Source organism: Hipposideros armiger, unplaced genomic scaffold (assembly GCF_001890085.2).
Source record: "Hipposideros armiger isolate ML-2016 unplaced genomic scaffold, ASM189008v1 scaffold_142, whole genome shotgun sequence".
Classification (NCBI taxonomy): Eukaryota; Metazoa; Chordata; class Mammalia; order Chiroptera; family Hipposideridae; genus Hipposideros; species Hipposideros armiger.
In genome coordinates this window covers 889479-903518 of record NW_017731492.1, presented here as the reverse complement: position 1 = coordinate 903518, position 14040 = coordinate 889479, and the positions used below count along the sequence as shown (strand labels likewise).

General features: G+C 32.3%; 1 protein-coding gene across 5 annotated transcripts in view; it reads right to left on the bottom strand.

The window, feature by feature from the left end:
• SPOCK3 (SPARC (osteonectin), cwcv and kazal like domains proteoglycan 3) overlaps positions 1-14040 on the bottom strand; it is a 363483-nt gene that overhangs the window by 88681 nt on the left and 260762 nt on the right. For all 5 annotated transcript variants that reach the window (XM_019650566.1, XM_019650568.1, XM_019650564.1 and 2 more), the window contains one exon: positions 9047-9161. In XM_019650566.1, coding sequence (XP_019506111.1) covers positions 9047-9161 — 115 coding nt within the window. The remainder of the gene's footprint in view (positions 1-9046; positions 9162-14040) is intronic.

The window sequence follows — 14040 nt, the reverse complement described above, 5'->3', positions numbered from 1 at the left end:
ATTATTAGCCTTTTCTAGACCTCTCATCCTACTGTTGTCACATTTTGCACCTCTGTGGATCTCCAGTACCTACTCCCATCCAAACCTCTTCTCTCTGATCTGTAAGCACAGACATGTCTACACTTGGGCTGTAGACACCTTAATTACACCATGTTCAATATTGAACCTTAAAAAATTTCCCATCTAAACTAGAAATTTTAACAATATTTCCATCTTGGTTTTATCATCAAAATCTTCTCAGGAGTTGTCACTGAGTCCTGAAGATCTACCCTTTCCTAAATTCTATCACTCAACAAGTCCTGACCATTTGGCTTCCAAAATATTTCTTAAAACTATTACCTGCTTTTAATCCCTAATACCTTAACTACTATCATCTCAAGCTTAAATTATTACCAATCTTCTAACTGCTCTTGCTTCTTCATTTTTTTCACCATGGTATTTAACCTTCATGTATCCTAAACTAAGTATTTAAAATACCAAATATGAACTTTTCTTTACATGCTGAATTCACTGAAAATTTTTGTGAACTGGTTTGTTAAAATATTAACTCAAACTATTACTTCTGTTATATTATACATTATTCATACTTTTAAAACATAATTTCCAAGTAAATGAAGCAAACTAACAGTGAAATAATAATTACATTAAAAACAACAACAAAAAAGCCTTTTTGATGTAAACAAGAAAGAAAAGTATTATTGTTTGAAAATGGTGACAGTGAGCAAGGATGTTTATTATTGAAAATAATGTGATTTTTAAACTTTGTGATAATATGTAATTATCATTTATTTTCTTCTTTGTACTAAGCTTGAATGGAATGTGGTTTCTGGTTGAGACCAATCTGATATATGTTTGAGTACAGATAGTAGATAACAGCATCTCTGTCCAGTGTAATTTTTTTTTATGCTTTCAAGAAATGTACATATTTTAAGTGAATCTCAGGAAAAGGGTTGACAGATATCAACCTCTTAATAAAAAAACAAAAACAAAAAGTTTAGGGCCACACATAAAAAATGGTTTCAAGTGAATAAATAAAATGCATGAAACAGGTAGGGAATAGTAGATGAAAATAATCTGTACTGCGTCATAGGTTTGTTTCCTGAATACCAAACTTTTCAATAAACAGATATTTTAATGACGAAACAAACAAAAACAAAGGGGATATTTTAAAAAGTCCATTATAAAAAATGTAATGCTAAAACTCAATTTTTGACATTGGAAAAAGGTATATGTAAGCTATTACTCAATGTTTTTTTCTTACAAGAAATAAATTTATAAGCCGAGCACAATAATTAAATAAGTACTGTTTCCTAACAGGGATCTATAGGTTTCAGAGCAATAAAATGAGTAGGGATAAAATGACCATGTTCGATCACAGAACTCACCCTGTATCTTGTATAATGTGGAAAAAACTATAAGGTTTGCTCAATTTAGCATGCTGGAAGACAGCTGAATACTCTACAAACCTATAGCTTCCCATATCTACTTAAAAACATTTCAATCAGTCTTAGATTGGGGGTCTTTTGTTAAAAGGTAGCTAGCTATCTTTTCTGTTAAATGACCTCTGATCCCAAACCCAAATTACATGGGCTCCAGTGATGTCAGAGAAGAGAAGGACTCAGAATGATTCCTTCTCTACCTTGTGTCTGATGTGGGTCCCAAGGAATAATGAAAGCAACACAATATACTGTTGCTGAACCCACTGTGCTTAGAAATGTGTGGCTTTATTTAGTATTTTTGACACAAGGCACAAAGTTTGCAAAAAATGTCTTTTAGTCACTTTTGGCAACAGAATACCCATTAAAACTGTTTTTTTCCTAACTTTCTTTTCTGTCCCATAGTGCCAACTTTGCATTTTAATAAAAACACATTCTAAACTAATTAGCAAAAAGAAAAAAGTATTAAAGAATTTAATAAACTAAATAAACTGCACAAAATTGTAATCACTAAAATCATGAAGACACAGGCATTAACAAATGTGTTTAGAGTTGTTATTAAGGTGATTATATCTTTCCAGAAGATCTTAAATGACCTAAAATTGGTGTTTTCATTTACAAAAATATAATGTACAACTTAGGTTAACAGATCTAAAATCTGAATAAGCAGACTTTTATTTGAGAAAGCATAAATTAACATAATTGTATCAAGAAGCTACAAACACACACACACACACACACACACAGTAAAGTCCAGTAGCTATGAAAGAATGTGAAAGATTTATCAAGAAAACAATCAATAATAATACTGCTTAGTTACTTCAAATTCTCAATGTACAGATAATTTTCACATTATATAAATAATATTGATTATAAGAAAACGTAAAAACTTTCCAATTTTTTGTAACTCATCATGATAAACAAAAGCATAAAAATAAAATCACAAGTATATTTAACATATGAAACCATTCCATAATATATTAAAATTCAACAATATTTTACAAGCATCATTAATTAAAATGAAATAGAAATGCAAAGATGGTTTAATTTCAGGAAATGCATTCATACATCTTCATGACTTATATATTTCACATTGTACAGATGAAGAAACAGAGACTCATAAATTTAAATATATTGCCAAAAGCCATACAGCTAGTGCAGAACTGGGATTCTAAAATCTATAGTCTTAGCCAATAAATCATGCTACCCCGCAGGATAGGAACACATAAAACAAAATTCTGTAAAATAGTTAAAACACATACACACACCCGTACGCAAACACACAATCAAAATTAGGAACAAGCAAGTCTAGCACACATGCTAATAGAGTGACTATGATTGATCATTTATTTAATTCTGACACTCTTGAAGACTAAAACATAAAGGGAAATATGATTAGTTACATGATTCTTAGCTTTTCATAAAAGGAACCTTGAATTGTACAAAAAATGCAAGTGAGAATATCGTGGAAACTATGAATAGGCCCAGAAAGCGGGCACTTTTTATTAACATTCTATATATCACCCTGATTACTACACTGAACATTATCTTTGACACATTCCTTTTCCTTATACATCATAGCTAATTGAATTTCAAGCTTTGAGAAAATCCACCTCAGCAATATTATTCAAATTCAATTTCTCCTCTTATTTCTACATTTACTATCTTTACTGGTACCTGATTGCTTTCTTCCTTTTTTTTTTTTAATTACTTTCAGGTGTACAAAACAACATAATGATTATATATTTATATACCTCACCAAGTGCTAACCCCAAACATTCTATTACCCATCTGACACTGTACACAGATATTACAATATTATTGACTATATTACCTATACTGTATTTTATATCCCCTTGACTAATTTTTTATTACAGTTGACATTCAACATTATTTTATATTAACTTCAGGTGTACAGCACAGTGGTTAGCAATTTATATAATTTATGAAGTTATCCCCCTGATTAGTCTAGTACCCATCTGATACTATAAGTCAGATTGAGAAAGACAAATACCATATGACTGCCTTCTTTCTGAAGTAATACGATCTCCTTCTAAATAAGTGCATCTAACCCATCCCACTCAAACCAAAAAAACATGACATCTGTAGCACAATAACATGATTAAACTTAGGAAAATTGTTTATGGAATGCTAACTGTACAGTCAAGAACTTCAGCTTCTTTATGTGTTTGGCTCTAATGAATTATATCTAAAGATTTCATCCTTGGCAATGACCAATTTGCACTATATCCTTCTTAAAAGTACCCTGCGCGCCAGTATAAATGGCATATATTCTTTCCTTGAATGTTCCCCATGCCTTTAATCCCTTTAGGGTTTCATCTTTATCTCTTCTGTCCCTCTCACCTAGCCTTATGTGCTGAAATTTTTATTTCCTTTATTTTTTAATAAAAAATGTATATAATTAAGGTATACAACATGATGATTTGATATACATATATATATATATAATGAGGTTACTACAGTAAGGCTAATTAACATCTCTTTTCATAGTTACCTTTGTTTGGTGTGTGTGGTGATAACACCTGAAATCCATTCTCTTAGCAAATCTTTTTCTTTCTTTGTCTGGCTAATTCACTTAGCATGTGTTTCAGACTCATCCCTTCTGTTACAAATGAAAGAATCTCCTTTTTTAAGGCTGAAAATATTCCATTGTAAGTATATATACGGTAACATCTTTATCCATTTATCTGTCCACAAACACTTAGGTTGTTTTCATATCTTGGCTGGTAATAAACAATGCTGCAATGAGCATGAGAGCACAGATATCTCACTGAGATATTGATTTCACTTCCTTTGGGTATATATCTAGAAGAGGGATCGCTGGATCATATAGTTCTATTTTTTAGTTTTTTTGAGGAACTTTTGTGGTTTTCCATAAATGCTGTCCCACTTTACATTCCCACCAACAGTATACCAGAGTTCCATTTTCACCATATCCAGTTTTTTTTAATCTTTGATAATGCTAAAATCTTTTATAGGTTTTCTTCCATTTCTATGGATATGGCCATTCAAACTTAACTTTTCAAATTATGAAGGTGTGTGAATGCGTTTAGATGCATGTTTGGATGAGGGTAAAATATTAAAGTGATATTCTTTAAAATTAATTTAAAAATTAAGGGATTAGATGTACAAAACCATAATAGCTACAGAAAACCCATAACAACAGGAAAAGTATTTTGGACCTTAAAATACTCAAATTTAAAACAAAAGAAAAATTCCAATTAAAAAGGAACTTCTGAATCTATCCAATCAAATAAATAACTTAATGGAGCACTTTAATATTATATGTCAGAGGTCTAAAGTTCACTGTGCTCATGAACCACTTCTGTGTAGACCATTGAAATATGTCTAGAATAGACTCCTTTGATTTGGACTTACTAGTTTCAAAAGCAAACAAACGAAAACCTTTCTAAGGTCCTTTCCTATGCTCTTGATCTTTGGTCCTACAGGTCCCTTCTAAGATTTAGGATTGCATTTTATATGCATATATGTTGTCTATGGGTTTAATATGATTTCAAATCCACTTGTTTATGACTTAAGTGAAGCTGTTTTAATTCACTCGTTTATGTAAAAGACAAAAATATAAGCTGTTTTTAGAAGTAAAGTTGTTTTGATATAAGAATAAAGTAAATCATGTCAGGGCATCATCATCTCATCTGTTAACATTTATACGTACCCAGCAGTCCAGCTGCTGAGGGACCCCACTGGAGGCTTAATGGTAAGAACATGTGGAAAAGCAACTACAGCAAGGTAACCGTTAGACTATAAATGCTGCGAGTTTGTGAGGACTATTCAGTGGTGTTGGTCTGGGCAAGACCCACTTGCTGACCTAAACAGCTCTGTGAAGATCTTGAGACACTTTCTCCTGCCATGGCCAAGGCAACTCTTTGGTCTGCAATGCTGCTAACCCAGGTAACACTCCCTGAAGTGATAACCCTCAGAGCAGCCTAACCTGTCCACCAACATCCTTGCCTTGCTTTGCCTACCAACATGATCTAGCAACAAGGGGCTTCCGTTTTTGCACTGGCAGCTGAAAGTCGGCTTGGGGTTAGGCAAGCCCTCTCTCCCAAGAAACCAAACTTGTATAAACAGGTGCACCTTTGTTAAATTTGGACTTCATTTCTTTATCTACATGTGCCTGGAATGATTGTGTGATTAAATCTTTCATTTGCTTGGAATGTGAGATTTCTTATTTGGATTATTAAGAGATATCATCCTGTATGCTACTGGCTTGTGAAATCATTCTAATTCCAATGGTGAACGTGTGCTAAATAAATGGCTGGCAAAGACAGAATAATTCCCTGAGTATAACTTTGCCACCGAAAACCAAACAGCAAAACAACATACGAAACTCCGTGGGAAATGGTCTGCTTGTCGTCCATGCTCACAACTATGAATCTCCTAACAACCTAGGTATATAAAATACATTAGGAAGCTTGAAAAATCAGTTATAATGTGTAGTCTTTGAATGAAGTGGATGAACTTTCCAAATAACCATTAGGGGCCCGCCGAGTGGCTCCGTTGGTTAAGAGCTCCCTCAAGAGTGCGAGCTCTGAGCAACAGCGGTTCAATGCCCGGCCTGAGCTGAGCAGCCGCTGAGCAGCTGCTGAGCTGCCAACCTGTGGCAGGATGGCTCAGCTTTAAAAAAATAAAAATAAAGACCCCCAAATAACCATTCTGTATTTGTGATCCAGTGACAAATTTTTTATTTTTTAAACGGAAGGAAGTAATACAATAAAGGGACCTACAAGCACTGGCCTTTGTAATCTTGATTTCATGAGTTAGGAAAGCAAAAAACTGAATAGTTAAATTACTGATTGAAGAGAAGTAAACTTATTTACAAGTGCTTACATAAAGTCAGAATCTAGAATTCAAAAACTGTAAACTACTTTTCTTTTTTATATATTTTCATTTGTTAGTAGTTTATTAAAACCATTCATTAATTCCACATAATTTTTGTGCTTCTTTTATGCCAGGCACTATGCTGGATTTTGTGTGAAATATTAAAAAAATATAAGCTCTAGTGCTTTTTTTTTTAAACTATTTATTTAGTATTTGGGTTACTTAAATGTATATATTTGGACCAATTTATGTACAGGTATTACTGAATACAGTAAGAGAACAGAGGAGAACTTTTTTTTTTCTACTATATAAAGGAAATGTATTTTTATTAGTTTTAATATATTTCAAGTCCCTTTAAAGAATTAATTCTGCTTTTAATATCGTGAAAACTTACCATGGTGTCAATTTGACATCAAATGTAGGAAGTCAGAAAGATTTAAGAACCATTTCATTGTTGGTAGTTTCTTTCTCACTTTTTCTAGACAGAGATGCTATTAAATCGAATTTCATACACTACATAGTCTACTGAAGACAAGCTGCTTCTAATGTAAATGACAGTTGAAAGATGAGAAGTGATACTGAGCTAAGTTTTACATTTCCCATGTCTCTTAGCCTTTGGCACTGTGTATAAATGACAGTCACCCAGTTTTCTGCACGGCTTTTCCACAGTAGCTCGCAAAATCCTGTACTTGTTTTGCCCTGACAATCCATCAGAACAGGATTAGTTTAAATTCTTCTTGCCTCTTTTTCTACGCACAATTGAACACAAATGATCTTTACCCTCTGATGATACGACTTTAAGGGAAGTTTCCTTCTTGACATATTAATATAAACATTGTACAGAGACTTTGAGCAACATGAAACATAATTATTGTTTATTCACATGGGATCCTCTGGTCGGATGCTTTACCTTCCATATTTAATGCATGTTTAGTTTTTTCTGTAGCTTGTGGGAGCTTATGATAAACTGATGCTACATCAAACATATTTTCTCACTCAAAAATGAATTCAAAAGCAGGGAATCTTATTGAAGGGAGATCTTAGTGAAGGGCTGTGCTGTATTAGAGCAGTCCACATATTACGACTACCTCTTCTCAAATGTTTTTAATAAATTCCAATAAAAAGAATAAGACATCTATATTGAACATCCATGTAGGATTTACTTCAGACCTCAAGTGATTTTCAGAGGAAAATGTATTCAATTATATACATAAATAGGGACTGGGGATGAGGAAGGCGAGATATATTGAAGTAATCAAAAGAAAACTATAATCACTCTTAATTATATGGAGGTTGATTAATATATTCAAGGTCATGTCTGAACATCCTCATTTGAGTCTGCTAGAGAGAGTGGATTGGAAGATAGGGAAATGGGGACCCCAAAAGCAATCAAGCTCTAAAATTGGCTCTAGGCTGGAGTTGAGACGAGGAGAGTGAGGCTAAAAGAACGTCTCCTGGGAGACAGCTTAGAACCTTTCTTCTACTAGTGTGTGTCTCTCTGTACATTGCCTAATATTTGAACACTAGCATACCATTAATTTGCAAATCAGTTAATTTACTCTTGAATAGTAAAATCAACTATTTATTGCTTTCCTAAAAGTGATGCTGAAGCACAGCCTTTAAATTCTAAATTATTTTAAATATTACTTAATTAGTAAAGACAAATATAAATGGCATAATTGGAGTTCAAAGTTTTGTCTTTAGAAAAGTGTTCATCATGGGACTGTAATATAGAATATCAAGTATACTACGTTTATGAAAATACATAATTTATGTTAAATAAACTTCATATTTTCTTACCTGAATATCTGTTATTCATATTTTTTCAGAAAAAAGGACAAAAATAAATTACTGGTATTAAGAATTCATGATAATGACTGTTAAATTATAAGATTCAGATGGTTATAAAATATATGATAAATGTTTATGTTAATGTTCTATAAAATAGTCTTTGACCTAATAAAACATCTATTCCTTATCTTTCCTTCTTCATCTATAGTTATGAAGAACTGAAACTAGCAGCCATGTACATTTTTAAAGGCTTAATGAATACCTTAAATAATAATAATAATAATAATAATAATAATAATAATAAATATCATGCTAACCATGGTAAAAAATCTATGAAAAGTCAAATTATATACTATAACAAATATATTTTCAATAATTTTATTATTTACTAGACATCAAATCTATAATAAAATTTAAAAACTCTAGATCTAATCAAAAGAGAATTTAATTTATAAAATTATTCAACAGGGAAATTTACACACACGCACACACACACACACACACACACACACACACACACACACACTGTATGGGGTAGACATCTTTATTTTAAAACATCAGCACTAACTGACTGACCAGTTGTACTCTAAACCAAACTACTTTCTCATTTATTATATCAATGATGATGCTTATCCCAAAAAGGGGGGAAAAAGGATGTGTCTTTAGACACAATAATTTATAGAAGGCATTGCTTTAGTTTTCTTATATACAAGTATGGTGAGTATGTAGGAAAGAAGCGTTCAGTTATTACCATTAAGATAAACGGAAATCTATAGAAAAACATTACTTGCTATAATAATTGAGGCTAGAGGGGGGAAAAAAAACCTTACAATATAATTATTAACTAGGTATATGCATAACAGTAAGCTTCACTATGTACATAAGGACAACAATTACTGCAAAAAATTTAATAGTGAAAACAAATATAAAACTATAAACAAGTTTTCATCACTTACCTCTCTTAACATTTCTGCTTGTACTTGTGGACTTATCTGAAGGACACGGGCAACGTCCTTCACATCTGACTGAGATCTGTTTTCCTAAGACACATGCTTGATATTCTAGTTTGCACTGTATGAAGAGAGAGAGAAAAAATGTAATTTAATAGAAAGTAAAGAATATAACAATAGAAAGTGAAGAATAGTACACTTGTAATTCTATTATATATGATATGGAAAAGATCAATGAAAGGAATAGAACAAAGAGCATTACACCTGAATGCAAATGTTCAGAGTACCACTTCTTAAATATGGCATCTGGGCTAGTTACATAAATGTTTTCAGCCTCCATTTTCCCATATGAGTAACTGGGATAACACCTAATCTACAGAGTTTTAAGAATCAAACAGCAGTATAAAGATGAATAAAATGAAAGGCAAATAATCAAAATGATCATGGAATACAAAGTTTTTACTTAGTTAAGTTTTGGTTTGGTTTGATTTCCTTTGTAAACATTACTCTGTTAGAATTTTAAGCCTGAGTATTTGTAACTCATTTATAAGATAATATTTTATAGTGCACACTGACGTGATTTTAAAAATTGTAAACCTATTCCATCTTTTAAGAGGCAATAATTATCTTCCTACCCTAAACAAAATTGATCTTGCTAATTCTGAAGTAATGTGATTTCTTTAGTGGCTACCTCCATAATTTACTCAGTACAAATTATTTTAAGATTAAATAGGGCAGACTTTCTGGCTCCAATTGACAAATACACCAGTGACTAATTTAATTCAGCTTCAACTGATACCAAGAAGCACTGAATACACCCAATGACTAATCAGGTTATTCACGTCTATACATTTTTTTTCTTGTCAAGTAACTCTCTAATGGATGGGCAAAATTCTTAACTAGCCCTGCTACAAATGATAAAAAATTATTACACTAGGAATACAGTTGTAGTGGCTTAGTGGGCCTTTTAGGAGGAATAAGCTATTTCAAAGGTATCATTTTTTATTATTTCAATAATAGAAAAAAGTAATCTTGTCATGTAAAAATCACAATAAATTTTAAATGTAATAAAAAATTCACAATAGCTAATCAAAAGTAGAAGTCATTAATTAACAAATTCTGAGTGCTTTAATGAAAGCCAAATAAGTTATATAAAACTTTGAGACTTCACATTTAATATTCTTTCTTATAACTTCTTTTAACTTAATATTTTAGAACCTTGCATCTGGTCATAAGGAAATTCTGACTCATGACATAATTTAAGAAAAGTTCAGGACCTGTTATATTTGGAATATGAAAAGATAAAGCTAAAAGTTAATATTAATTATAGCTAATATTGAATTTTGAAATTTGAAAATATGTTAGCTCCCTTCAAAGGTGTTACAACATATTCATTTACATTTTAAACATGGTTTATTTTAGCAGTGATATTTTTATTAAAAAAAATGAAAGTTCAAAAAATATTTGAACAAAAAATACATGAATTTTTAGTTTATTAAGAAGGGGAATCACCTATTTTCTTCTCAAAAGTTGTTGATTAATTATAGTTATTAAGCAAATAATTAAAAATAAAGGAGCATAATCTTTGTAAAAATTTGATTTTGTTTACATGAAGTTTTACCTGTTGGCTAATTTCATTGACATGATTATAGATGAAAAATTAAAAAGCTGTCTTTAAGATCTGCATGATATGATGTAGTTATAGCTTTGCAAAAGAATTACTTCATAAATGAAATAATTTTTCTTCAGAATGATTCTACCGAACACTTTTTTCTGTATGCGTTTCCATAAAGAGCAACAGACTCAGATGTATAGCAAATAAGTACATGCCATGTGTATAATTACATGAATCTAACTTCCTGTAATCAAAAAACCATTTAGTTTTATTTATTTATGGATCGATTTTTGAAAAAAAAATCTTCATGGAGAATATTAATCAAAGAATATTAGGATATTAAAAGTAGTATTTAAAAAAATAACTACATCCACTGATTGCATTTCTAATTAATAATGTTCAATTCATTTAATTATCACAAAGCTGAAATATTTATAAAGGTATAAGTGAACTAAAATATCACATAAAGGGCATGCTCATTAGTTTATAATTGCCAAAAATGCAAATACCATAGGGAAAGACATGATTAATGCATTCCTGATTAAGAACCTGAGTTGTGAGAAAATTGAAGTTATGAGTTATTGCAAAAAGGAAGCCCACAAAATGATTTTTCAGTGGTCAAAGTTGACGTTTGTCAGCACAATTAAGTTTTAAAAAAATAGTAATTTGCTTAATAACAAGATCAAAAATCTTGGCTGCCCATAGAAAAGATCCCAACAAGCAGGGATCAGCAAATACTAGGAAAGGCTATTGTTACAGGTTTCTGTGATGCAATCATCATGGCCACGGCAGATGGCTTAAAACAGATGGGCTCATCTCGGGTAATTTTGCTCCCCTGGGGAACATCTGGAGACATTTTTGGTTGTTATGATTAGGGGGGTGGAGGGATTGCTGCTGACATCTACTAGTTACAGTGCACAGGTCAGCTCCCCCAAAATAAAGTGTTATCTGATTTCAGACATCAATAGTGTCTAGATTGAGAAGCTCTGATTTAGGTACTGGTCTACTGAGAGCCAAAAGAAATGGATTAACTAAATTCTCAAGATCTCTTCCCTATCTCCTTAGGAATTTTTTCTTGGGTACTCACTAATGCATATAACATAAAAACAATGGTATAAATAAACTGTTTGTAAGTACCTTAATTATCCAGACAAACCAAAAATACAAATCAGCTAAAACAACATACAGTTGATAACAACTACCTTCATTGAGTCATCACTATATGTCAAGTGCTATAATAAGCAATTTGATGCATTACTCTATCATCTAAGTAAGATATATTTCTTAAATACATTTTTATAAGTGAAGCTTAGAGAACTTAGGCAACCGATCAATAACATATAGCCAAAATGAAATGCAAATACTATTTTATAGTGTTTCTAATGTAGGATGAGAATATAATCAGAAGTAGGCAAAAGGAGCAACAAACAACATTCTATTTCTTTCTGTAGTGATAAAAATTTTTGTGCAAGTGAAAAAAAACAAATTGGAAAGTATGGAATATTACTGATCACCTTTTTTTTTTTGACTAATATATTGCATTATATCACCTCTTTAATACCTTACACACTCAATATCTGAACATGAGCCGAGATCTCTTGCATAGAATTCCTCATTTGCAGCTATAGCTAATCCTTTGCCTAACAAATCCCCTCCACTTGAGTTCCTCTGCTCCCTTCTCTGGTATTTTCCATTCAAAGACAACCAAAGGAGGGAAAAAAAACACTCGATTTGACCTTGACTCCATTCATTCATTCAATTGGGATTTGCCATTACCCACATATCATAATTGTAGTGTACATACACAAGCAGGGAGTTAAACAGAACAACAGACTTTAGCACCAAACTGGACAGTGTACCATTGTTTTCTCTATTTAACATTCTACTTTCCATTAAGGAATAATACCCTACTTATTTTGACTAACTTCTCGTCTCACCAGAACGTTTAGTTTGGGAAACTTCTTTTTACGCAACAAAATTTTATATGACACTACCCTCACCACAGGTGAAAAGTCATGTGACACGAGGCAGGTCAGAGTCATTTTCCTACGTTCTTTATTAGATTTGAGGGGAGAGAGGCAGGCCCTTTACAGGGATCACACTAGAAATGTGAGCACAGATGCTACTAAATAAAGTCGAAATGAGAAAAGAACCAAGGGAGTCCTGAGAATATTAAAGTCCTTAATTTAAGCAATTGCTAAGGATCACTGATATGCAAATGAATTTCCCCTTGTTCCTTACATGTTTCAATCCCTTTCAATCAGACAGTCAAGTCAGCATCTAAAAACTGGGTATTGCAAAGGACTTGTGGAATTTACGCTAGCTGAGGTGAGATGAGATGAGGTCAGTAAGGACACGTCAACCCACTGTAAACTTGTAATAAATTTACAATCCTTGTCATGTTGTCATGAACCAGCTAAAATATTGCTCCAGTTGGCAACTGGATTACCTCACCCAGGAGAAGTACCAGGAATGAAATGAGGTACAAAAGCATACTTAACCTGTACCTTACTGAACACATTGTTTTAGATGTAGTATAATCTTTGGATCAGTTATTCTCCAATTTTGCAAACATTAATTATTATTATAAAAATTATATATTTTTTCTTTCAAAATTAAACACGTCTCAAAATACCCAGCGTAAACATCTCATCCGGCACAGAGTTTACACTATCTCGTAGGCCACATCGGAATGCACCAAGGAGAAAACAACTTGAACCACAGATGATGGATGCAGCACTAGATGCAATAGTGGATTTTGGATGGTTTCCCTTTGAAGAGTATCTGGGCATATTCACAACTGTACATGGGGTCACTGCATTATGTTCTTCCTTAAACTCAGCTAAATCCGAAGTAGCGCTAGAATGTCAGAATTATACATTCTTTCACCTTGGTTGAGATCATGAGTGATTGCACATAAAAGACCTTCCTAACTTTCCTATTATTTAATTATTCAGTTGTTACAAGATCATCTGTAGTCAAATATCTCTTATTTTGTGATTTCTGTGCATAATGTAGCATTTACATATATGTTTTCCTCTTTGTTGGCTGTTGTTCTAAACAGATATCCTAGAATTCAAAACCTGGTAATAAATTTCAACATTTTAAAGATCAATGGAATAGTACACTTATTTGACTGTCACTTCATTCTTATATGTTTTAAAGAACTTTGTTATTAAACCAAAATTCTTGTTTAAATTATTTTAGACTAATGTTGCTTTAATTATCAATAATAGCTTCAATTAAAATATAACTCGTGGGCAGGTCAAGTGGCACGTTGGTTAAAAGCAGGCTTGGGATGCCAGAGGGCCCCGGTTCGGATCCCACATATGAGGGCCAGTGACACTGCCCTCTATAGCTAAGATGCTGAACAACAGCTCAACCT